The sequence below is a fragment of the Branchiostoma lanceolatum genome, chromosome 10 (assembly GCF_035083965.1).
Source record: "Branchiostoma lanceolatum isolate klBraLanc5 chromosome 10, klBraLanc5.hap2, whole genome shotgun sequence".
In the NCBI taxonomy this organism is placed as follows: domain Eukaryota; kingdom Metazoa; phylum Chordata; class Leptocardii; order Amphioxiformes; family Branchiostomatidae; genus Branchiostoma; species Branchiostoma lanceolatum.
The window spans coordinates 7,200,221-7,226,436 of record NC_089731.1 but is presented as its reverse complement, the minus strand read 5'-3'; the positions used below and the strand labels follow the sequence as shown (position 1 = coordinate 7,226,436).

Here is a 26,216-nt window from a genome sequence, read left to right as displayed (position 1 = left end):
TGCTTTTTTGTGTGTTTGTCTTCAGCGCTTAGAGAAAAGGGAAATTTTTGTCAAACTTAAGTTGTAGTGTTTCGTGTAGTACCTGAGAAAATTTGATGATTTATGTGCTGCAGTAATATTTAGTGGGAACAATTCTTAGATTCAACAATATGTATTCTACTTACACATGAGCTTTTCAAATGTAAGGTCGGTTATTTATTTGTAATTTTCTCTAATTTCTGTTTTTTCCCTTTCTTCAAGCAACAGAAGAGGGTCCTTCCCAGTCGATGCTCGGACAAACAACCGAGGCGGGTACGCTTTCTACGACAACGGTCGAGCACAAGGAGACTATCCCATCCTGCCCCGGAGACCGCTTTACTCAGGCAGGGGTCGCGAGCAAGGTTACGAGGAATACTACGACTACCGGACGGCCTATCCACCGGACCGACGGCGGAGGTATCCCGACGACTACGAAGGGCCAGAAATGTATTACGCAGACTCTTATGAGCAGGAATTGCGCGAGTACACCGGGTATCGCCAGAGAGAAAGACGGGCGGGCAGCGAAGACGGGTACAGCCAAAGAGAGTCGTACAGCCCACAGTCACGCCCCAGAAGTAGGAGTCACAGTCGCAGTCCGGGGCGAATGTCATCGCGGGAAAGAAGAAGTCACAGTATTGAAAGTCGCAGTGTGGATTCGCGTCGCCCAGCCCGTAGTCCAAGCACAGACAAGCAGAGCACCCAGAGTAGAAGTCCTGTGGGTTCCTCTGAAGACAGGAAACCCAGGAAAAAGGAGAAAAAAGACACAATCCTCAGTCCTGATGCCAGCCCAGCCCGTTCTAAGAGCCCAGTTCCTGTCAAACCATCTAAACAGGAAACAAAGAAGCTGAAGAGCAAGATCATGAACCTTAGTAAGGCCAAAAGCCCCGATGCTGCTCCTGTACCCAGTCGAAAGGCAAAGCTTCCTGTTGAAGAGATTCTGGAGAAACCAGAAAGATATCGGGTTGAAAACGAGGAAGCAGAGCAGATGGTGTATAAGAAAAGCAAGAAACACCTACAAATGGAGGCACTCGCAAAGTCGAAAGAGAAAGAACGAGAAAAGGAACGGATAAAGGAGCTAGAAGCAGCTAAACTCGCAAAACAGGCAGAATTGGCTAAACTCGCAAAACAACCAAAGGAATCTAAAGAAGCTGAGAAACAGTCCACGTCAGAACATGTACATATAGCGGAAGAAAAGCTGGACAGAGTACAGCTAAGAAGAAGTTCTGTTTCAGCTGACTCTGAGGGTCAAGTGAAGACAAAGAAACACTTAGAGACATCTTCATCTGATAGCAAGTCTCACGAGGAAGAGGAAGAACTTCGGAAGAAACTTGAAGCTCGTAAAAGAAGATTCGCCACAGATCTCATCAAGGAAGACCAGGACAAAAAAGTTGTAAAACACGAAATGCCAAAGGATCAGAAGGAAAAAGGTGGTAACGAAAAACTTAGAAGGCAATCAGCTGACAAACCATTAGATAAACGAGTTGTACTCACCTCTGAGCTCCAAGATCTGAAAGAAAGGCTCAGACTTGAGGAAAAACCTCATGATAAGACATCTAGGGAACACAAGGAATATGAACTCACAAAGAAGCTTGAAAAGCTGGAAAGAAGAGAGACCAAAGGTGATACCCTAATGTATCCGAAGGATGAGACAGGCGAGTTGTCGGACGTAGAAGAGCTTCAGAGGGAGAAACTTCGCATCCAGAAGCTCCTGAGGCAGCTAGAGTCAGGAGGGACAGACAGTTCTCACGATGGGCTCCCATCTGATGGGGCCAGAAGTGCACATGAACAACTGCAAGAGCTCGCTAAACAAGAGAGGCAGCTCAAGCTGCAGGCAGGAGAGCTGTCCCTCCACCTCAAGATGAAGGCCAACTCTCAAGAGAAAGGTGTTCCTAAGTCCCCTGTCAGATCCTCACCCCCGGTAAGAGCGAAGTCGCCTGGTGTCTCGGCAGCTGGTGGTTCAAAATCACCTGTAAGTGCAGCTGTAGTCGACCCCTTCATTGCCAAGCAGCAGAAGGATTACAGAAGTCGCAGGAAATCCATGGAGGAGAAACTCGGGGTCATCGTACATGCCAAGGGGAAGGAGGAGGGAGGGGAGTTGTCTCAGGCCGAGTCGTCGAGTGGAGGGAAGGAGGACGTGTCTGTGGAGCAAAACATTGACACAAGTCAGGGTCTGAGAAAGCAGATGGAGGCAAGTAGGCGAGCACGCCAGCAGCAAAATCAGAACTCCCAGCAACAGGTGGAGGCCGAAGCTAAGGCAAAGGCAGAAGTGAAAGTAAAAGAGAAGCGGAAACCCCTGTCTCTTTCCTGGGAAGAGGACGAGAGTCTCAGTCTTGCATTTGAGGTCGGGAAGTCCCCAGAAGACATTTCAGTTGTGCCAAAGATTTCTTCTTTCTTCACCAAGAAGAGAAAGAAGTTCACCGAGGGTGAGGTGGAGCCATCCTCAAGCAGTGCCAAAAAACGCAGCTATCGCCACACAAGGCTGGACAGTGACGACGAGGCTATGATGCCGGGAGTGACCACCTCCAAACCTGGCATTCCTGCTTCAACTACAGGAGGGGTCAGTTCCTCCAAACCAACAGTCAGTTCATCCAAACCAGAGACAACAGTTGTCCTTGCACAGACCTCCTTCCCCGAACCGGCGCAGGTCAGCAGCAGTCAGAGCCCGGGACTTCCACTACCCCTCCTGGCAGAACCCTCCACATCCTCCTCCCAGAGGGAGACATCGTCTGCTCCAAGTAGTGCTATGTCAACTTCAAAGGAAGAGACGTCAAGCGTGAGTACCTCAAGTGATGTCCAACACAGCCTGGTACCATACGAGTTAGAACCAGAAGCTGGCAGCTCCAAACCAGACGGCAACAGCCAGCCGGTATCACCAGAACCCCGTCCAGCTTCTCCGGAGGGGAGGACAAGGCGGCCCAGCCTAGTCCCGTATGAAGAAGAGTCGCCGGCCATCAGCACAGTATCAACATCACAGTCTGAGACAAGCGAGAGCCCCAGTTCATTACGCGAGGAAGCCAGACAGTTCCCAACCAGTGCGACAGAAGTGCCAGTTGTGGACAGCACCCCTGCTGTAGAAGTGGAAGGCATGATTACTATGGCTTCATCGGGTGGTAGTAGTGAGGTTCCCTCCGTCAGTGCACCGCCAACAACGTCCAACCAGCTCTCAGCTGAGGACCAGGCCATGACAGAAACCCAAGCGGCTGTAGAAGGGATCACCATGCCTAACTCAACGTCCTCCCAAGAGAGTAGCCTCTTATTCAGCCACCCTGCGGTGGTGCTCAAGCAGGAAGATCGTGAGGCTGAGATGTCGGAGGCTAAAACTGCGGCAGACGAGCTGTTACAGGCCATGGGGATGTCTCCTCCATCCATGAGCACTCTTGAACCCGAGCCGTCCACATCTATGGCCTACAAGCCGACAGTCATGGAGGAAACACGACCAGAAACACCAGAGACACCGGATGCGCAGCCTCCAGTGTTGGAGAGGAAGCCGTCTTCAGAGGACATGCAGAACGACCCGTTAGCGGAACCCTCGGAGCTGTCTCCCAAACCCATGCAGTCCCGAGACGAGCGCTTCTCTCACTGGCCTACTCAAGTCTGTCACAGTGCTGACAGGAAACCGCTTTTTGTTCCGACAGTACAGGAATCTTCTAAGGCAGAGTCTTCAACTAAAAACGAGACTCAAATTGACCAAACCTTGGATGGAACTATACAGAGAAAGAAGACAGACCATCCAGAGGAACCGGAAAGTAGTGTTGTTAAGGTTAAACTAGAGGCTCAAGCTCCGGTACCCATGGTGCCTAAACGTGAGGCTCCTACTTCTACTTATCCTAGCACCTCAGTAACAGATACCAAGTCCTCGGCCGCCCTGTCCTCCCCAAAACAGACTGAAAGCAAAATACAGCAACCTAGCATAGAACTGCCCAAGCCTCAGCCAAAACCAAAGGTTCTCATCGGTCGCATCAAGAAAAAACCAAAGGTGGAACCCTCACCTTCAAATGAGGAACAAAAGGAGAAAGAGAAGGAAGAGGATAGGCTCAAACTTTTGCAGCAGAGATTCCGTAGCAGCATCTTCGAGCAGGATGCTCAGCGGCTAGAGCAGTTAAACAAGAAGTATGACGATCCATCGCCAGACATCAAAGTCAACTTCCCACCAGCGCCTGAGTTCAGATTTCGTACGAAGGCAGAAGCGAAGGAGATGCCGGCAGAAATGATGTCCGGTGGGAGGCCGCGGATGTACCCTCCGTATTCCGCAGTATCGCCAGCATCATCTAGTGTTTCCACGTCCTCGGACTCACCAACTGGTAAAATCACCCTGTTTCCACGACGATCGTCCAAATCTTCACCTGTCAAGAAAGAGCTGTCTCAGGCCTCATCATCAAGTCATGGCAAGCGTTCTTACAGTCGGGAGTCCAATGACGAAACCTCTGCCAAATCCATGGACACTTTAAAAACAGTGGAGCCTAAGAGCACAGATGGGTCCCCAAAGCCGCAAGAAGTCAAACCACCTCTCCATGATAGCAAACCTGTGCAGGAAAGCAAGCCTCAAGTTTCCGAGACAAAACCCCCTGAAGTAAAAGTTGAGCACCCTCCCAAGCGACACCGCTCTCCCAGCCCCTCCAGTGGTGCTGAAAGTGCTGAGACTGTCGTGATCAAACCAAATGTCAAAGGACAAAAACAGCTTGGAAGGAAGTCAGCATTGAGGAAGGTTGTAGAGGAAGCTGGGCCCTCGGAGTCCTTGTTTTCGGTGTCTTCAAAGACGGAAGAAAAAGTTGAGAAGCTTATTCTCAAGAGAGAAAGAGTGAAGAGGTTTGAGGAAGAACTGAAACCTGAGCCTGAAGTTAGAACCAGTAGGAGAAGGGCAGAAAAGGAGAGGAAGCTTTCTGAGTCCAAAGCGGAGTCACCCAAACAGGAAACAGAAAAAGAAGGTCCCATCATAATGAAGTTGATCCCAGGAAAGGCTGAGAAAAAGCACAAACAGAAAGGTAGAAGAAAAACACAGTCACCCCAACCAGCTGTAAAAGAGGAGACCTTTACTGAAGAACCAACCCCAGAAGTTGAAGTGAGGTTCCCAAAAATTGAGAAACTTCGGATTCGGAAAGGGCAAAGAGTGGAAGTCATTGAGGAAGACCCAGAAGACATGCCAGAAAGATTAGTAAAGGTTGAAACTCCAGAGAAACCTGAAAGAGTTGGCAAATCCAAGAGGGGACGAAGCAGAGGAGAATCCAAATCGGAAACAAAGATATTAGAAGTAGCTGAAGTTGAGGAAGACTACAAGCCAATAGCAATTAAAGCAGAAGAACCTGAGATATCTAGTTACGAATCTCCCACTAAAAGAACCAGACTTGATAGATACAACAAGCAAAATGATATCGCGGATGTTGAAACAAAATCGAAAGCTGTTGAGCTAGAGGTAAGGATGAAACACGCAGTGGAGCAAGATACCCTCACGAAAGATGGAACCAAACAGGAAGATCTGGAAACTGTCAGAGGAAGACCTAGTGTTGAGCTGAAAGGCTGGAAGAGCAAAGCTGAGAAAAGAGATGTAGTGAAGGAAGAGCCTAAGTTTGAAGCTGATGTTAAACCTTCCACATGTGAGCAGAAGTCTCCCGTAGCAGCTACCGTAGTCTCAGCGCCAGAAGTAAGAACAAGCACCCGGGAGAGGAGGCCCAGACTTGCCTCACAGAAGGGTCTGGAAAGAAGAGGCGACATTTTCGACTTTGAGCCCGACGAACCAGAATCTCCCATTCCAGAAAGACCAAAGTCTACTAGAGGAAGGAAGCCCAAGTCTCTGGGTGAGGAGCAGAGCCCTGCTAGAGGGTCTAAGTCACCGGCTAAATCTCCGTCCTTCCAGATGCCGTCGCCCCGTCCCTCCACGGATGAAACTCCTCCCCCAGAGGAGAGAGAGCGGCCGAGAAGGGGGCGGAGGGCGCGGCGGTCATCACGGGCAGCTCAATCTGACACCTCTGCTAGCGAGTCTGAACTGATGGATACCAGCAAGACGCCCGAGAGGGCGCTGGGAAGGGAAGCCTCTCCCCGAGTCGAACCCGAGCCGGTGACGAGGGGTAGGGGCCGACCGCCCAACTCTGTGGTACACGATCAGAGCCGAGAGGATCCCCAGTCCTCCCGACCGGAGGAGAAGGCACCGTCATCCCCAGACACCTTAGCAGAAGTGATTGAGGGAGTTGTCAGAGGAGATAACGTTACCAACGACCCAGTAACATCAACAGCCGAAGAGGCCGTCATGTCCCAGTCAATGTTGAGCGAGAAGGCGCAAGTCGTTGCAGACTCATCGTCTACAATGGTCTCCAATGTTTCCAGCATGTCTGCCAGCCCCAAAGCTCAGCCGGTAGTACTGTCGAACAGAACACCTCGAGTCGAGCCCATCATGGAACCTCAACCCTCCGTTTCGATGAAGACAGATGTCGTTGTGAGTTCACAGATGGAACAGAGAGTACCAGTGATGGCAACACCTGAACTGCGCCAAGAGGTTCCAGGCATGAGTGTTGGACCAATGGTCGGTAAGCCAGGCGAGGCCGAGACCAAAATTCAAACCTCTCCAGGGCTGGTGCCACCAGTGCCAATCCCCGTCCCTGCTGCTGTGGAGACACCACCTCCACCTCCCCCCATCATGGCCCCCATCCCAAAAGTGGACCCGATGTTGTTGCCATTACCCTCTCCGGGCACGGGGCGAGGGAGGGGTCGGGGGAGAGGGCGTGGACGCGGGCGTGGGCGGCGACCGAAAAACGCAGAACCGCTGATGCACTCCTGGAAGCTGGAAGACACCATGGCCCCGCAGGTGGCTGACCTGGCTGCGGTGTCTCGGATGCCGGCACCCATGCAGACACCGGTCCCTGAAGCTGTCTCCACTGGGCCGGAGTCGCTCGTGACCAGCACGACCAAACTCAACTTCGCCTCCAGCCGACACGATGGGCTGGGAATGGCTAGCCCGGCCGTTTCCTCCACTTCCGTAGCTCTACCTGAAAATAAGTCTCCATCTCGACCGGATGTCGGGGATGCTATAACAGCTGCACACTCCATGAAAAACTCCAGGCCTCCCAGACCAAGTTTTGGCTCGTTGGAGTCAGCAGAATCAGATAAACCAGTGGGTATCAAGCCCCCGGACACCAAGTTTGACACCAGTACGACTCAAACGCAGCTAACTCAAGCGCAGGCACCAACCCTCAAGCACGTTCTCCTGAAGGGCAGGACTCCGGAAGTTGCCACCATGACGTATCCCGGGGTAGTGGTGACGTCTGCCATCAGTCAACAGCAACAGGTAGTGGATGGGATGGCGCAGCAGCCACGCAGGGTGTCTGGAGAAAGCAGAATAGGTGATGCGGTGCAGGGTACACCCATGTCGCAGCCCCACCACCAGCACCTCCATGCAACATCATCAGGTCTCCAGTATGCCATGCCTCCTACAACACTCCCCATTGAGAGTTCAGATATCCAGATGATTCGGCAGACGCGGCCGCAAAGTGCGCCGTATCTTCCCCCCAACTTCCAGCAGCCGGGAACTAATCACATGCACGCATCCACGAAGCAGAGACATCCGACAGAGCCAGACCAGAGGAAAACCCCACCTCACGCAGCACCGGATCCCAGAGCGAGCCAGTCACAACACGTCGTAGCCACATCCGGGCAGCCAGGCAAGATGGAGGGAACCAGGGTTGTGTACACACAAGCACAACAAATGATGATGTCACATCCCCAGCTGTCCAAGTCTAGCCAGGCCTACCCAACGGCCACAACGTCACACCTACTGGACAGTCGCACGGGACAGCCGATAGCCGTGAGCCAAGCTGTACTCGAGGGAAGAATCAGTCAAAGTGAAGCACAGCAGCCAAAGATGGATGGTCGTGGCATGCCGATGGAGTATCACTCTCGACAGCACAGCCCTGGACACGTCCCACCTAGGAAGACGTCCCCGGCAATGCAGGGTATGGAGTACCGGATGGTTCACCCCAGCGGACAGGTACTGTACAACGTCCCGTACGAGCACATACGCCAGATGCACCCCAGCATCCGCATGCAGATGATCCCCACCAGCATTCACATGGTCGGAGATCAAAGGGCACAGCAGGAGGTTGTGACCTCTCACAGCGGGGTCAGACCGGCCCTTCCCGGCCTGCTCCATCCACACTACCAACAGCAGGAGGTGAAGGAGGTACCGACCAGCAGGGAGTCTCTGGCCACGGCTCACCAGGCCGGCCGCCAGCCCTCGCCACGGATGCAGGGTCTGTCCGCAACACCACCCACACCTCCCTCCTCGCACCCTTACACCCAGATGAGAACGGAGGTCACCACCACGCGGCCGGACCTGCAGGTACAGCGGGGAGGAGCGGAGTACGACCCACGCATGCAGCAGTACATGATGAGAGGGCAGATGGGAGCACAGGACATCCGCATGATCCATCCCACCACCCAGGTGGTCGTTGGACCCGACGGCCGAATTGTCGCGCACCAGGAAGTCCACCTTGCGCCGGGAATGCATGGGGAGCGTTTCATCCCGTCGTCGTCCCAACAACAGCAGGAGAGGTCGACGGCAGCAGACCGGAGGATCTTGCAGGAGAGCCAGAAGCAGCAGGAGACCCAGGTTCCCGTGCCCCACTCCACCTCCGCACACAGCACCCCCATCCAGTACATGGAGAGGATGCAGCAAATGGAGCAGCGCGGTCATCCGCAGGAGGCTCGCATGCCGTTCCACGAGCCGGGTCGGGCCATTCAGGTGGACACAACGAGCCACGTCGATGCCCGCCTTCAGTACCAGAGATATGCCGAGCAGCAAAGGATGGCACAGCAAGACGCGCGGGCACGGATAGCCCAAGAATCGGAGCAGAGAGTCATCCCTGGCGTGCCGTACTCCATGACGGATTCCAGAGGTGTTCCCCACCTGGCCAGATCGCAGGGGATAGAGCCGACGCCACGCCCCTTCTCCCCTCACCACAGCATGATGAGCATGAGGGAGGCGGCCCAGCACAGAGTCCCAGAAACCCGAACCCCCGAGACCATGCACCCCGGCGCAGCGCCATCGCCTGCCGTCATACAGATGCCATCTCCGCAGACCAAGTCCCCGGCATCCTCCCTGCCCTCCCCAGGCTACCACGTGGGGTCCTCACAGAGTCAGCCCTTCCACCCACCCACGCCAGTGTCAACTCACCACCCAGCAACCTCATCCTACCAGCAGCAACCAGTCAGTCGTAAGGAGCTGCCGAAGGACCCTCCACCGGGGGCAGTGACATCCACACAGGCACCGCAGGCGTCCAGCAGGCCACCCTCCCAACCTCAGCAGGCTTCATCCAGGCCAGCTGAGAAACACATGAACCTGGTGCAGGTAAGAACACTGTTGGTGTTTTGTTGTTTTTGTGGCGAATGTGTAGCTAATTTTATTACTGCTGCAACAAAATGTAGTGACCAATAATTGTCTGGATATCTGAAAATAGTTTGTGCGTAGTGAATATTTGATGGATTAATTTCTAATTTCTTTATTAGTGTTTATGTTACAGCCCATTTTATATTTACGGCACACCTGGTGTACCATATTATAGTCAAACTTGAATACAGTGAACTAAGAAAAAGGGGTCACCATAGACAGGTGGTCACCATAGGGACTGGTCTTACCAGGGTCAATATGAGGACCTATCAAAAGTAAAGGTTTGACTGTAGGTCTGACCATCTTCTCATGTTTTCCTCTGCACAGAGGTATCCAGTGTTCTGGGAAGGCATGATCGCGCTGAAGAACGATGGGTCCTCCGTCCAGATGCACTTTGTCGCGGGAAACGCCCAGTTGGCTCGACATTCCCTACCGACAGCGGCGGGAGACGGCGGGCAGAGACCACTCAGGATCGCACAGAGGATGAGGATGGAACCCACTCAACTGGACGGAGTGGACCGGAGAATGATGGTAGGTCCTCAATGATTGAGTTTCAACATTGATGAGGTTAAAATGGCCTCTCTACCATGAATACTGTGAACCTTCGTGGATGTTCACGGTGGTTTAATTGTCATGTATTTTATTGTCATTTTTTTTTGTGGTGCCTCTCCACTGCGCAGTCAAAGACAGCAAAAATATATCTTTTTGTACCACTGTACCGTTTCTACTGCAAACTTAAGACACCCAGCAACAAAAATCTCCTTTCGCTTCTACCACAAAATTATATCTGCAGAAAGATGAAATGATATATAGTAGTTTCATCAGGTTGGTAAGATATATTGGATCAATACCAAGGTTCTTAAAAACACAACGTTAAAGGATTTCATCTGGCCAATGTTCTACAAACAGTAGTTCACTGCATTCAATTTTAATGGTGGGAACAAACATCCCTGTCTCAAATGTTAGAGATAAAATTTTTGCGATTATGACATTTTAGCTGTGACCGTTAAAGTAGCTACTATTTAGTTACCATTAACAAATCAAGAATTACAGTACACAGAAACTACCCCTAGGGCTTACGCTTATTTTTATCCCCACAGAGCGATGAGGATTACTGCCTATTGCTGGCGCTGCCCTGTGGAAGGGACGAGTCCGATGTCATTAACCAGACCAGTACGCTCCGCTCTGGCTTCATCACCTACCTTCAACAGAAACAGGCTGCAGGGATCATCAATGTACCTGCTCCAGGGTCCAGCCAGGTAGGTTTAGTTCTACTTCTTAGGAGTTAATCATTAAAGCCTTAACCCTGTACAAAAGCAGCATGAAACACAGCTAGTTTTGGTATTAGACTAATTATGACAATGTGTTTAGTACTTTTTTCATTTGTGGCAAGATTAAAACGTGTTTGAAGAGATCCCGTGTAGAGGTGTGTTTTATTTTCTCTGCTATATTGGTTGAAGTTTGAGTATCATTCAGTAGGGACCTATATGATTTGCCAAGAGAAGTCCCTGTTTCCTTTAGCTGGAAGTGGCTGTGCTAGTTGTTCTTATGTAGACACCAGACACTGTGTGTAATTATAATGCTATGTTTCATTTCCCTTTTACCCGTAGCACTCTGGATACTACGACTCTGCTGATTATTATGTAAGGGGCTTTTTTCGTTTTGACATTGACGTGTCGTGTACGCCCTCAGACTTGGACCCCGCGTCTGTGTCTGACTCTGAGGCCCATCCACAATGCTGCTGCTGCTGCTGCCGCTGCATTTTACATTTCTTCTTGCTTGAACATTGCAGTCATCATGGCTGAAACAGTCCCCAAAGTTTTTAAGTATAGAAAATGACCCAGTCCAAGTCAGTGAAGACAGTGCAGGGTACAAACAAGCTGCTGCTGCATTTTACATCTCTTCTTGCTTGAACATGACAGTCGAAATATTCACCAAAGTTTTAAGTATATAAAAGTGATCCCATCCAAGTCAGTGAAGACAATGCAGGGTACAAACACACAAAAAAGAGATGGTGAATGCTTACAAAAACAAAACAAAAGATGTTCTCCAGCTGAATTGTAAAAGTACCTGTCTATGAGTTGAGGAAGAGGCCCAACATCAAATCTGTTGTAGTAGAGCCCAAAGATTGCAGGAGTACCATATGATGATGTACCACTGTTTAAGAAGGCTTCATAAACACCACTTCAGATCAAAGTTTCAAACTAAGAACAGACATTTTCACTAGTAGTTTCATTAACCAAATGTTTGGCATGTCTGAGTTGACTTATTTTGTCAAAATACCTTGTCGAAAATGTAGGAATGATGGTTTCTTGTCAGGATAGCCTTTACTTTTACCCCTTTTGGTAGCATTGGGACCTTGCAACCAAAGTGAAACTCAAGCCCCCCAATGTCTGCAGCGCGCTATATTAAGTGTCTCTTGTTTATTTGGTAACTTCTAGCTTGCAGCAAAGCAATCATAATTTCATCCTCCCATCTCACCATGCTGCTTTATGTTGCCTGGTTTGTCCTTTGACTTTCTCAGTGACAATGTGCAAACAGTCATCTGATGAAATTTTTTTCTCAACCTGCCATTGTTATGGTTGTCTCTCAGCTACCTTCTTGGGGCTGTAATGCCATGTGTGTGCGACCACAGCGCCACCTAGTGAAAAGAAGTAGCATTACAGCTGTAAAGAAGGTAGCTGACAGACTGCTGTAATGTTGATAGGTAAGGAAAAACGACGTGGTTGTATACAAGAAAGCTCTTCGTGGAGGTAACAGACTCTCTTCTCGCTCCACAGCCTGCCTACGTCTTGCACATCTTCCCGCCGTCGGAGTTCTCCAAGAAACACTTGGGAAGGCTGGCGCCCGATCTACTGGAGAGTGTCAACGATATCGCTCACCTTATGATCGTCATAGCAACGGTATAGTCACCCTGACGTCACAGTAGAAGCAAGACCTACATTAAAGTGTATCAACTAAAGAGTCGGTTGGACCAACGCTCACAAAAAATAGTTCTAACCAGATGTTCATGAGAAAAACATTGCTGAGTAGAAGAGAAAATAATGAGAATCTTGTACAGAATGTGCAGTGAGGCCAAAAATCATGGAACATATAATTTGGGGAGTTTATTGTACAGTGACAGTTCTCTTGCCGTATTACATGTAGAAGGTTTGCCTTAACAACTGACAAATATTTCAGTTTGAAAATTAAGTTCCAATCGCCGATTAGCCAGCCATAGACCAATAAGAGAAGGTCACTTTTCTCTTCAGTACATTTATTCAGTGTCAGTAACCAGTACACACTTATGTGGGAAAGGCCTTCTCTGATTGGTTCACTTCTGGCCAATCGGAAGTGACAAAAACTTTTCACAAAGATAAGTTTGTTCAATGGAACTTGAAGCATCAATGTTGTAGGTAGTAGGAGTTTGTGTCCAAGAGAGGATTTTGCACTGTTAGTGAGTTACAATTGATATACCCTTCTCCATAGCAATTGTCATGTGAAGTATACTACGCTGCCAAAGTTGCCTCTGTCTGACTGTGATACCACAAGACAAAGGCAGGTTTGGTAGCGTAGTTGTCTACAATGTGTATCAAGATTGCCAAGGCAGCTAATCCGCAAGCTTGAGTTGTTTGTATGTATTGATGAATTGCACTTAATGATTGAACAGCAAACTTCCTTTCTCCTGACATCACTGAGGGACAGTCAGAGTACTCGGATAAAACGTTGTTTTGTACCCTCTGCTCCAGAAAGGAGGAAGCCTGATTACGAACTTAATTTCACCTAATTTCTGTTGCTTTAGTTCTGTAAGAATACAAGCTGATTTTGGGACACAAGCTTGGGCGGAGCTGGTGTAGTAACTTTGTTCTGTAACAGACCAAGATTTGACGACCAAATTATGAAGATGTGATAATACTAAGTGGTGAGGTATACTGATATTGTGCAGTATTGCCGATGTTGCAATATAGTAGGCTGTGCTGCATTTCTGTAAACATGTTGTGAAGTGCAAACCAACTGCTCTGCTTTGATGTGTTCTTCCCAGTTCTGAACAGGGCTATGAGAAACACCCCTATTGTCACAGTAGTATTGTCCAAAATCAGATGAGACTGACAAAAGTCAGGGTGATCTCACTAAAAGATAGGAGTGATGATGTCTGAAGTGAACAGCTTTGGTCACACAGTCCCAGATATCTGTGCTCTCATCTACAGTCAAATTTGGAAGGGGGAGGTTGGTTTCATAACTGGGAGGAACAGCATCGCTTCTGATGGCAATAGAGCTAGTCTTCAATGTGCTTGTATTCAGTGTACATTGTGAAGTCCAGTAGTTGATGATACTTGTAGCAACATATTGCTGGCATAGAGTTAGAGTAGGCAGTCCCAAAGTAAGAAAAGAGGTTTATAAAACCGGATAAACGCTGGACAAATTAAAGAGAAAAAATGAGAGGAAATGCAGAATTTGTATGTATATGTACTACGCAGAAGTTTTGTGATCAGAGTATCAAGATCTAAATCTGTTCTTGGAATATATTTTATCTTTTGTATGATCATATAAGACAGTGTGGTGGAAGCAGAGAGTACAGATTTTACCCGTGCAAATTGTTCAGTGTTATATTTTTGAAGAAATGCTATGTATGTATAAAGTGAAGTAAGTTCTTGGCAGATTGGTCCCATTTATTGTAGTTGTAAAAGTAGTAATTATGTCAGATTTTTTGGCAGTGCCTCGGGGATGGAGTGAGGTTGTTGTTGACTTCTCATTACTGCTGAAGACAAATCGTAGATAGTAGCGATAGTGCGACTCATGCTAACATGGCACTTAACATTTGTTGCTGACTATTTTTGTTGTTTTATGGATGGTGCAATTGTGATCGAGAGACGAGTTTAAAACTGCGGTTGCATAGTTGATAATCATGTTCAGTAAGCAGCGTTGTTGCACAGTGTTGCGTGGGTTCCACACGTAATTAATCAACGCAGACTGCCATAGAGAAATGATAGATGATGGACAATCCTGCCAAGGACTCTGTATTCCATTCTACCTGGGTGTACATAATTCTTTTTCTGACCGTAAGGCTCGGCCAGTTGTGTCCGCTTGTGCCAGCGGCGGAAACCTTTTTGGTATAAATCATCACGAAATAAAAACCTGGTGCAAGTGATTAAATCATGACCTGTGTCTGTGTTGTGGAATATTTGTTACTTTCTTTCTTTCATCAATGAAGTATCATAGTCTTACTATAGACGCTAGGTAAAGGCTTACAGACAATGGCATGATCTTTATTGCATATTCATACCCAACATGGGATAAATGTATTGGGTTAGATAGATAAGTAAAAGAGTGGAAAATCATTCTATATTCCATCTATACAAAGTATCTTTCCTATTCTTAAAACGTGTAGAGAAATACGTGTAGAGTATTTTTAGATTACAGAATATACGTGAACATTCCGCCCTGCGTGAAACGTACTGATTTCTGGTCAAGTTGAAGGGCAGAGATTTCCGCATGCCTGTGTATAGTGAATATTCTAAAACAAAATGTACTGCATTTTCTACATTATTGTTGTTACAAAAGAGATAACTTGGCGCATTCGGCCCTATTGCTTCCAAATCTTCTACAAATGTCAAACAGTGATGCTGACAACAACCCAACTTAAGTATATACTCCACACAGTGCATTTGTGTGGAGGGATTCTGAACAAAGTCATCTGAAATCAAGAGAGCGGGGTACAGGAAAGCAAAGAGGGAGAAGACAAGAAGGTAAGCTGTCCATCACAAAACGGCGTGAAAGAAAGTTAGAAACACAACACCGCTAACAAAAATGTAAGGCCCTCGGTACGACTTTTGACAATGGGCTCCTCTTGTTGAAGAGCGCGAAGTGCCGTTATCGATTGAGTTTGTAGTAGTCTTCTGGGGGCATTCCTAGTGTGTGGTCAGTTGTGACTGGTATGTGGAGGGTCCAGGAGTGGAGTTTGTGGTACTTCACCTCCTTCGGCGTGCACACGTTGTCGTTTTTCTGTCTGTAGTTGTATTTTCATCTGGGTGGTACACCGATTAGCTGCTCTGGAATAAAGGTGAGATAAGTTATTTTCCAACGGAGGATTTCTGATAGAACTGAGAAACAGGTGGGAACGGCTTGTGTCAGAACATAGCACTGGTGCTTTGCTGGCTTAGAGAAATGATATCGACAGAATGATTCAGTTTAAAAACGATATATGTAACCTACCTTCTGTCAACGTTAGCAGTGACTGTTGGTACTCAACATTTAGTTTGGTTCCCGCTTTTATTAACATGTCTACGTGCTCAGGCCAGTAACTGGCCCCTTGCTTTCCAGGAGAATCCTCCAAGCAGTCCTATCCCTTGCCCTAGCCTCTGCTTCCCGACTGTCCCGTGTCCTTCACAATTTGGTCTTTCCATCTCTTAATTTTATTAACATGACGGAAGTATATATCGAGTTTGTAAATATCATTTTCAAACTTCAAGTCATTGATGTCTTTATCCTCATGAACTGCAAGTTAGTTGATAAATTATTAATTCAATTTTGATGAATCGTTAATTAACTATCGTTATCGGGTGGTTGCAAAACAGTTTAGAACAGTTGGTCTCACGCTCACAGTACTTTACGGGCTCAAAAGTAAAATCCAGGGGTAAGTCGTAAAGACCAAAGGGAAAGCCTGTGTCCAACGGGAAGCATGTAAGGATGAGATAGCGGTCAGTAGACCAGACACACCGGCAGTCCCGTGATCATACATACAGGACGTCGGCTACCTGAACTGGACGTCATAGTAATCTCCAAGCAGATGCTGAAAGAAAGGGCCGCAGCATGCATTTTCCAAAAAAGTGTCCTGTTAACTTGTTTGGAGAGGGTTGTGCTGCAGTGTGGCCTACGGTGTCAGAAGAGATATAAAATGTGACAAATTTCCCTGGCAACGTTGAAACAATCTCTACCTGCATTTTCTGCTCTTCAAGTTAGCAACTATGTGTTCATCCCCAAATTTCTCTTGGGTCACGGGGAATCTCAGAAAGGACCAAAATAAGTTGAAGACATTTTTGTCTGTTTGTTGTAAATAAATAACCGTCCCTGTCGTTTTCCCGCTGTGCGGATGGCACTGATGAGTAGGCCACATGGCAATGTTTTGGTGCCCCACCCTTCTCTCTTCTGATTGGTCAACGTCTTGTTGTCACAAGTAACATCTTCCTTCTGATTGGTTAACGTCACGGCTAGGTCTGGTCATGTCCGGGAAAATTCAGATTCAATATGTCGGAAGTCATGAGGAACTCCTGATAAACGTAAGTAAAATGAACTCATTACCGTCTTTTTGGACAGATAATACTGCTTACATGGGTAGATTACGATCTGTACTACCTACTGATTTGTCAGGATAAGGAAACCGCAGTCTGGTCGGTCTAGTGGCGCTGAAAACCCTCTTCAATTTTCCACTTATGTCGGGAATTCGCAGCCGTTCAAAGCTTCCGGAGCCGCTGGAGTGTGACGGGAAACTCTACCCGCCGTTTCGTGTTTTTCTCTTGTATTTGCTTTTCTTATCCAAAGCAGGTGGTTTTTCCACCATCACCGGAGCATCCCCGTGAAAGTGAGTGGTTCCGGGACACGACATTGTTGTTGACAGATTCAAACCCAGTTTAGGGACACGACATGTGGGTTAGACACCAGATCCAGGGATGGTTCACTTCATGCTGACCCCAGATGATTCTCAACATTTGCGGCTTGTAGATTAATGATCATTTTCCTATACTCTCAATTTTGTAGTTTTCATTATCAGAAAATCTCAAAAGAATCCATTTTGTAAACGTTCTTGGATCAACATAATTATAAGCAAGCAGCCCACATGATGAAAAATGAACAGTCCCTAAGATCCTTGTAGGTGCATGTAAGGTGAGGTACTTTGGACAGGTATCACCTGTGGTACTTAACTCCACTTTGTAGGTATCTCCTGCTCCCAGCTGTCATGATCATCACTCATTCACTAAGCAAGACTGGTAATGTTACAGGCTCTTCTAATCTATCTCTAACATTGGACCCGGACACCTTTTCCTCACCTTTGTTCCAACAACTAACAGCTGTCACCAGAATGCAGCAGAGGTATCGTAAAACAGAGCTCAACCCATAGTCTTGACATGATCATAAACTGATTTAATAGACAAATTGATGAGTTGCTTTCTAGATTCTCCAATGTTCGATTTTAAAAAAAAATCTATTTTCAGTGAAGCAGCAATGAAGAACTGAAACCTCCATTATCCATATAACTCCTCCTTGGTGGACTGCATTTTGCACAGGTGGGTTTGTAATTCATTTTCAATCTTCAATAGTCATGCCTTAAGTGCTCTGGTCATCAGCAGTAGCTGTACAGGTATCAAAATATTGTTTCTGTGCCCAAGACAACCCAGGTTTGACTTGACAAGTGGGAAAGACAAAGTTGGTGGGTACATCACTACATGGCAAACAGGGTTTCACTTGTTCCACTACTACTAGTACTAGTTAGGGAGCTCTGCTGTCACATCATGTGGTGTGCGTTTTCTCTGCACAAGGATGGCGTGGTCTTGAGGTTAGAGGTCATGTCCAAAGTTTGAAGGGGACTAATGGGTTTGGTTCACCACCTGCAGTGGACTCAATACTGTGGGAAGTTTGTACCGTGTGAATCACGTCTTTGTGAATCACGTCTTTGAATTGCAAGACGTCTTGGGTGCTGTCCTGTTCTTGGAAGGTACCAGGTATTTGTTATCTTTGCCTTATTCCTGTCATATGAAGTAGAGCCTAGGCCCTAGGGACTTAGAGTTGTTAAATCTATTTCAAATTCATTCCAAATTTGTACTAGTTAGTAAGTGTTCCTATCTCATCTCACAGGAGAGGAACAAATTGCGCCAGGCATTTTTATAATAAGCGCAAACCAGTGCGCAGTCCATGAGCCTTTCTAGAATTTATAACAATATTGTAGTTTAGTAAAGGAGGTTCACTATGACAAGTACAAGTATATGTAGAGATTGAATTTTTTTCCTTCTTGCTTATTGTTTGATCGCTTTCCCAACATTTCTTTGTAGCAGAAAAACAGAAAAAGATGGTTTAGAATTAAAGAAAGTATAAAGTTTGATAAGTTTACTTTGGTTTAGCCCATAGTTCAAGTGTGACATGACTGATGATGTAGGATGCTGTTGACACCTCCATCCATATTGTTCATACATGATTGAGCACCAAGGTAGGTGGGTGGGGAGGACATCAGTCAAGCAGGACTGGCACTATCCATCATTTGTACACCATGAATTTAACATGGCTGGCTACAATCCGTAGCAAAGCCGCATTGCGCTACTAGCGTTAATGAAAAATTGTCGCACTACAAATAACGGTTGCTAACAAAAAAGTATCATTGTTTGGCCAGAAAGAAGAGGGTTATCGGCAACTAATTGAACTATGAAGGCTTTCATTTCAGGAGCTCAACCATCCATCTTCGTGCTCTGAGATACCATTATTGTCGTTTGGGTGCCAGATTCGTCAGATGACATCAACGTAAAATGAAAAAGCAAGAATCGTAATGTTATATTAATGTGACTTGGGGCATAGATCTAAAACTGCCCAGATTTAGTGTGAGTGTGTGAGAATATGTTAGATCATGGGCATTTGGCACCGGCTCCGCGGACTCAAACAATATAGCGAGTTTTCCTCCCCGCTGAGCAGTTGCGTAAGACTTCCCGGTCGGTAGTTATGCAAATACCCGTCGGCCTCCCGTCGTCCCTTGCGCGCCTACGAGCGCCCTTCGGGCGCGCTTCGGGCGAGGTCGGCTTTCGGGTAAGTTCGGGATCCGCCCAGCCTATCACCCGATATCCCGGTATATATTCGGTATATTCGGTATATATAAAGTACAAACTCTCCTTCCGAGGCCTACAGCCTATGGTTAGATCAGGGATGAGATCCCTTCATGCAGTCGCTGGCATGAGCCTCTGGTGAAAGGAATCCTGTACTCATGATCCTTGAGTGGCTTTGTCCACTGTTTGTTATACCGTAAAATTCCTATTTACGTACGCACCCCTCCTAACGTACGCACCCCCGATTTGGGGACGATTGCGGGCCTGACTCAGTGAGTTGAAACGTTCAGGGAAAAACCCTCCTAACGTACGCACCCCCTCTCCAGCATTTCGGTGGATAGTTAGAGGTTGACATGAATGATCATCCTTAAGATGATGTTTACCGACTTAAAGGGTTACTGAGAAAATTTTTCTGGGTAGAAAATATCAAACAATCTAAATAATGTATTGTTTATTCTTTATTACTGATTCATTGTGTGGTAGCATTCCACACTTCATTTGCATGAAGATGTACCGTACTCTCATGCTGATATGGGATTTTTTCGAGGAAGAACCCCTCCTAACGTACGCACCCCGACGTCGGCCTGGAGCACCTGCTTGCGACTTGAAAAGTTTCAAAAGTGCGTACGTAAATAGGGATCTTACGGTACCGTTGGGAAAACAAGGTGTCAACTGTTCCTTACATGCTGTTCACTTTGGTGTCTGAAAGGGAGCCTGCTTGTTCTACAGGGTCTGATTATTTGTCATTGTCAGCAGGGTTTGTAGAGAAGGTTTTTGGTTACAAGGGAAATGTAGTCAGAAGCCCCTTACAGCAATGAAGGGTTATCCCAGGCAAGAAAGTTGGAATCAACAATGATTTCAGTTGATGAAGTTACAGATACCTGGGTGTAACCCTATTGTTTGAATTGAATTAAATGGATCAATTTCAATTATCTAGTTTTGAAAATCCATGACAATGGTTTCAATTTCAGAATTTTTTTCTTTATTTGAAATATTATTTTAGCATGATATTCTAAACTACATTAAAAAGACAGTCCCTGGCATAAAAGTTGGAGTGGCTAACCTGTATGGTACTACAGGCAATTTCACATCTTCACACTGCTCTTATCGGTACTAGTACTTATTTCACTGTTCATTTGGCCTGTTGAGGTTGGTAAATCCTATTCTCCAAGCAGAGGTTTTGGTCGGCTGGGGTAGTAGTGGCCGGGTTTTTTTAAGCTAAAACCCCCCGGCCACTACTACCCCAGCCGACCAAAACCTCTGCTTGGAGAATAGGTAAATCCTGGTACTAGTACCCTGTGCCTCCTTGTGAACGTGTGAAGTGGACCGTTCTACAGAGACTTAAAAGAAGAAGAATGCCAGGCGGTGTCCATCTCGAGTGACTAATTGTTTGAGAAGTGCATTGTTGTCGTTGTTGACTGTTCTGGTGAGTTGCCCTTAATCTCACTTTAACGCCGGGATAAGTAGTCGATCGGCACCTTTAGTGGGCAGGTGGGGAAGGTGTGCTCACTTCAGCCGGCAGTCTGTCACAGGTGGGTTCTACAGGTGATTGTTGTAAGGTTTGTATGTATTGTTAGATATGATAGGGCATGATAGGGAACAACGGAGGATAAACCATACAGGGAGTGAGGGAGAACAAGAAAGTATTTTTGAAACAGTCACTGGGTAAGTTGAAGAATCAAACTGATGTTTTTGGTGATGTTAAGAAAGGAGCCATCAGGACGAAGACATGACAATTTGTCTATATTGTGACCTGATAGTGATTGTAAGTGTTCTTTTCTCCTACCTCATTTGTTATTTTAGATATACCTGGTTCTGTTGTCCTGTCTGAGAGTCAGGTTATGAACATCCTGACTTCCCTCAGGCCATAGCAATTTGTTTCCTTGGTTATGGAAAATTTCTGAATGAAATTTTAGTCAGACAGAGAATGCGTTGAAAACAGAGGACTGAGAATGAATGAACTTTATTGCTCAACAATCGTGCATGGTACAATGTATGGCATTAAATCAGCAATACCAAGAAGAAAAGTTGAATATACAACGATGGCACAGCCGTTCTCCTCAACCTCTGTTTCATATGGATTTTCCAGTTCAGCATTTTGTTTTTCATTGATCTGATCTTGAGAACGTACCAGCATTTTTCCCTTTTCCAGACCTACATGTAGGCTATAGCACATCAAAGCCGGTGTCTGCTCTGTGATGTGTGCCTGTTATTTCTGCTCTCACCACATGTACAGGCAGGCTGGACAGTTTCCAAACCCAGTAGGGAGAAAGGGGTGAAAAGAGGTCTTCTGTTGCCATGGTGACAGGGGCACTTTGAGGTCTGCTGGTGGCTTAGGTTGTCAGGAGTTGTTGATAGGTACTTTCCAAGTTCATGTGTGTCTAGGGGTGGTCCAGTTGATAACCTGGTGGAGGTAGAGACAGCTGATTAGAGTCGTTGTCAGCATTTGCTAGAAAATGGTTATTTCTCAAAGTCTTGTTGATTGTTAAAATGCATGGTAGGAATCATCATGTTTGACTCCTCATGTTATATCACGTATATTGTGTTGTTTGAAAAATTTACAAATTTCATAGTTGATCCTTAAGACATCTCATTATCTAATAAGAAACATTTATTGTTGGTTGCTAGATTGTAGAGATCACACTAGCCTTGTATATATGGTACATTTGCTTTTGTTGGTGAGGGATAGTCAAATAAAAGGCCAGTATATTTGATTGAAATGCACAAGGCAAGTACAGTACTGTAGAATCGTCTCCTGGCTCGAACCTGGACATACTGTTACATATTTGTAGCACATTTCAAGTACTCAAAAAAGGGTGCGGCAAATGCGAAAATGGTTCTAGACAGGTGTAAGGTGTGTTATCCAGGTGCTGTCAGGTGTCTACCATATTGGAACTGATAGATGTGTTACAGGTGCCGCATGATAAAGTACAGAAGGTACCCTCTCTTGGATGGGAGAGTGTTACTCAGGTGTATAATGGGGGATTGTTTGAAGTAGGAAATGACCTGGGACAAAACTTGTTTACATCCAGATAAAAAAATGGAGGGAGGGAATGAAGGAAGGAGAGCTAAAGGTGTTGGAGAGAAGAAAAACGTAGAAAAATGGAAGGGAAAGGAGAAGACATTGAAGGATCATAAAAGTGCAAATGATTTAACAATGTGTGTAGTGAAATGACAACTTCCAACCAAGGATCCGGTCCTTGTTTGTTTTCTCCTTTCTGCCTATAGCTGTCACTGAAGCACTTCAATCCATTTGTCTTACCTTTTAAGTCATTCTAACCCTCAGCTGGTAGTCGTCCCAGGTGGGTAAGGGGTGGGCGGAGGTCAGTGTTCCCGGAGGCTGTGGATGCTGTGAGCTAATCAGTTAACCAGACTCTCTCTGTTTGTAGGTGTTTTCATCACACAGAGCGTTGCTGAGCTGGGGACATTAGCTGCGCAGACCTGACTTGGTAAGGAGCCTTCATTGTTACTCTGCTACTGAGCTTAAACAGTCAAGTGTTACTAGTGACCACCTTGAGATATGCTATTTTATATAAGGACCTCCTATACCAAGTCATGGTGGACATTTTTTGTATTTTTCCCTTTGGCACAAACATTATGAATACCAGGTATATAGTTCCCACCTGTCTTCTGTGACCATTCGAAAATCTCTTCAAGTCCATTGCGTAGTCACTATTGGTTTATTTGGACTAAAGTTTAAGACTGTTTGACAATATCTGTTTTCTCTCCTGGACTAAAGTTGATACATCTTGGTAAATTTGAGAAGAAGAATTTATTTTGATGTTGTCACCATTCCCACTCTCTCTCTATTGCAGTTTGTTGTCCTTATAGGTATTAGATCACAGTCTGGGTACTTTTTTTCAGAAGTTTTTTTAGGTGAAATTGGACTGGCTGGAGAAATGAGGAGAAGTGCTTTACCCCATAAGGTCTCCCTATCCATGTTGACAAATGGCATTGCTATGTGTAGCTATTTTGGTTTGTATCCCACATGACTTACTGTTTATTGTGGTTTCAGCTCTGTCCAAGGGCTTTGGTATGAGACCTACAGCTCTTCTCATTCTATACTTGTCAACACTTCAGAAAACCTCAGGACTATGTTGTATTGTAAACAAACATGGAACCAATGGGTGGTCATACTCATAATGAGGATTGTTTCTGCTATATATTTTACCTACACATACAATGTATGTTCCACTGTATTCCAGTTCTTTACTCTGTTCTTTCTCTGGCCTTGTGACATGTTGCATCAAGTAAAAATTTGTTTAAAAATCTCAAAGCATAAACCTTCACCAAATTGTTTATTCTCCCCTGCAATATTGATATCAAAGTTGTATAAAATCTGCATTTTCAGAGAAAGCTGCAGTTTGAAAGGAAGCCGCTAGTGGGCGCTGATTGATATCACTTATCTTGTTGTTACAGGATTACAGGAAAGGACGCAATGCAGGGCAGCAGATCAAAGAGCTTCAGAGCGGCAACGGATTCTGGCAAGACAAAATTTTTAAACAGATCTTTGAGGAGGACCCAGGGTACTGCTGATATCATATGTGTCAGTACCAGTACCGGTGCCAGTAGTACAAGAACCAGTGCCAGTACTAATGCCAGTGTCAGAACCAGTGCCAGTGCCAATACTAGTACCAGTATCAGAAACAGTACCAGTGCCAATACTAGTACCAGTATCAGAAACAATACCAGTGCCAGTACTAGAGCTATAAGGCAGACAATGGTACCAGGTACTGCAGAGGTGGCACAAAGTACCAATACTAGTACCAGCATCAAGAACAGTACAAGTTCTGCAAAGCAAACAGTGGTCCTAGTCACTGCTGAGATGAGACAACGCACCAATATCAGCATCAGTGCCAGTACCAGCAGTAGTACCAGTACCATCACCAGTACCAAGTCTGCAAAGCGGACAGAGGTCCCAGGTACCACTGAGATGACACATGGTTCCAGTACATTGAGGTCTGTGAAACGAACAGAGATACCAGGTATCGCTGACATGAGACAAGGTACCTATACTAGTATTGCTGGTACGAGTACCAGGTCTGTGAAGCGAACAGAGGTACCAGGTACCACTGAGACGACACACGGTTCCAGTACCATGTCCATGAGACAGACTGCTGAGATGACCAGTTCCAGGTCTGTGAGGCGGAAGTTTGTCCACAACGCGTGCTGCGGCTGTGGGTTCAGTGTGGCAGCTGACAGCGAACGAGTCTCGGTGCAGGGGGAGGTCTACCACTCGGCATGCTTCAAGTGCAGGAGGTGAGTCAGGGCTCGAAATAGTGGGTGCATGTGCACCCAAAATTGGAGCTGTGCACCTACTAGTAATTTTTGACTGTGGGTGCACTGGTGCACCTAGATATTTTTGTAGGCTATAGGGTTAAGGTACTATTATACACTAGTATACAGAATATTCTTGAAATGTAAGTATAAAAAACAGCATGATAACTTTTTGCTGTACTTTATTTACTAAGTAATATATTATTTGTTTGAAATTTTAAAGTTAGCTATAGAATTACAGATTGAAGTTCTTAAGAAAGGCAGCAGCATTAGACTTTGTGATTATGTTCTGAAGAACATTCAACTTTATTTTATCTGGTGCACCCAAAATTCTTTCTGTGCACCCAATTTTTTTAGTTGGGTGCACCAGTGCACCTATTCCCAAAGATGAATTTCGAGCCCTGTGAGTTCATCTGATGGTATACAATTACAAGTCTGAAAAAAGGAACAATTTCACTGTGTAGAAACTTTGGGTAATAACATGTCTTATTCACAAACGGAGTTTATTTCTAGCCATGTATTTTGGCCTGGTATTGAGGTTGAATAGCTGATCGGAAGAATACATGAGTGGATACATGTACGGATAGATAACAGACATGATGATGATGACATTGTTACATTGATGTGAAAAGGAAGGATTGGTTGGATGGAGGGATAAAGGTGAGATAATTTTTGAACTAGGTATATGAAGGTAGAAAATGACATACATTGGCACAGCAAATGACAAACATCTAGTAAATACTGATGATCATCAAGATGTCACAAATACTGTATATCAGAGTGCAGTGCCCTCTATTGGGCTGCATTAGTATTGCAGTGCACCAGTAACCCATATAGAATTGAATGTAACATCCTCATCATAGCATCTATTATGTCAGAGCTTGCTTCACAGAGATTGACCTGCACAGTTGCCTTTAAGATGTTAAAGATTGTAGGTGGTAATATCTAACTTCAGATACCGTATATGATAAATTGTGTAAGTATAGATACAGCATGCACAAATTTAAGCTTTGCCCAGTTAGAGTTGCTACATGTAAATATATTGCAGAAGTTTTCAACCTTGGACGTTTAAATGTTCCATTCCAAGAAATATGTTAAAAGAGGATCACTGCTGAAGAACACCAACATGTCTGACATTATACTATTTATAGGGCATTTGTCAACATTATCATACAAGACGTGCCAGCAGACACAGATGTCTTGGAACAGAAAATTGCCTTCTTTTGAAGAAGGAAATGAACGCACAGGAAGGATGTCAGGGAGGATAAGATGGTATTGATCCTAACATTAGTAACAAAGCAGAACTGTTTGAGGAAGTTCTATTCATGTTTTGGATGGAAGTGCTTCTGAATCAGCTCTATCTAGATTAAAGCTTAGAAGAGGAAAATCCTGTAGTGCTGAAGTCTGCAGTTACCATGCATGTGAATAGGATATGTTACAGTCATATCACAGGGATGTGAGGATGAGGTTTATGATGTAGGTTCAGGCTATTTCCAGGTTTCCCTGGGTGATTGAATTATGACATGTTGGAATCAACAGAACAGATGGACTAATTTTCTTTGAAGAACCAGGAAATGAAACAAGTCTTCTGACAAAATGACAACAAAGATGAGAATGACTGGAAAAAGTTGGTCGATATGCTGGTGTTATTTTAGGTGTAAGGAGAATAATTTCTTGAAAACCATTTAAGATTGATGGTAGGAATGTTCAACTTGGTAGTTAACCTTTAGCACACTGAAGTAGCTATTTGGTTACCAATTCTCTAT

General features: G+C 45.8%; 3 protein-coding genes across 11 annotated transcripts in view; 2 read left to right on the top strand and 1 right to left on the bottom strand.

The window, feature by feature from the left end:
• LOC136443357 (msx2-interacting protein-like) overlaps nt 1–14,527 on the top strand; it is a 46,160-nt gene extending 31,633 nt beyond the window's left edge. For 6 of the 9 annotated variants that reach the window (XM_066440570.1, XM_066440569.1, XM_066440573.1 and 3 more), the window contains 5 exons: nt 241–9,352; nt 9,719–9,922; nt 10,492–10,650; nt 11,002–11,034; nt 12,172–14,527. In XM_066440570.1, coding sequence (XP_066296667.1) covers nt 241–9,352; nt 9,719–9,922; nt 10,492–10,650; nt 11,002–11,034; nt 12,172–12,300 — 9,637 coding nt within the window. In that variant the 3' untranslated portion in view covers nt 12,301–14,527. The remainder of the gene's footprint in view (nt 1–240; nt 9,353–9,718; nt 9,923–10,491; nt 10,651–11,001; nt 11,035–12,171) is intronic. The other 3 variants (XM_066440577.1, XM_066440572.1, XM_066440571.1) reach the window with 2 other exon arrangements.
• Nucleotides 1–26,216, bottom strand: part of LOC136442917 (lisH domain-containing protein ARMC9-like) — a 310,166-nt gene that overhangs the window by 219,166 nt on the left and 64,784 nt on the right. The window lies entirely within an intron of this gene.
• The window catches only part of LOC136443893 (sericin-2-like), a 77,175-nt gene continuing 67,302 nt past the window's right edge, over nt 16,344–26,216 (top strand). Inside the window, exons 1-4 of the mRNA XM_066441266.1 lie at nt 16,344–16,647; nt 17,581–17,652; nt 22,563–22,622; nt 23,593–24,432. Of these exons, the coding sequence (XP_066297363.1) occupies nt 23,612–24,432 (821 nt within the window). The 5' untranslated portion in view covers nt 16,344–16,647; nt 17,581–17,652; nt 22,563–22,622; nt 23,593–23,611. The remainder of the gene's footprint in view (nt 16,648–17,580; nt 17,653–22,562; nt 22,623–23,592; nt 24,433–26,216) is intronic.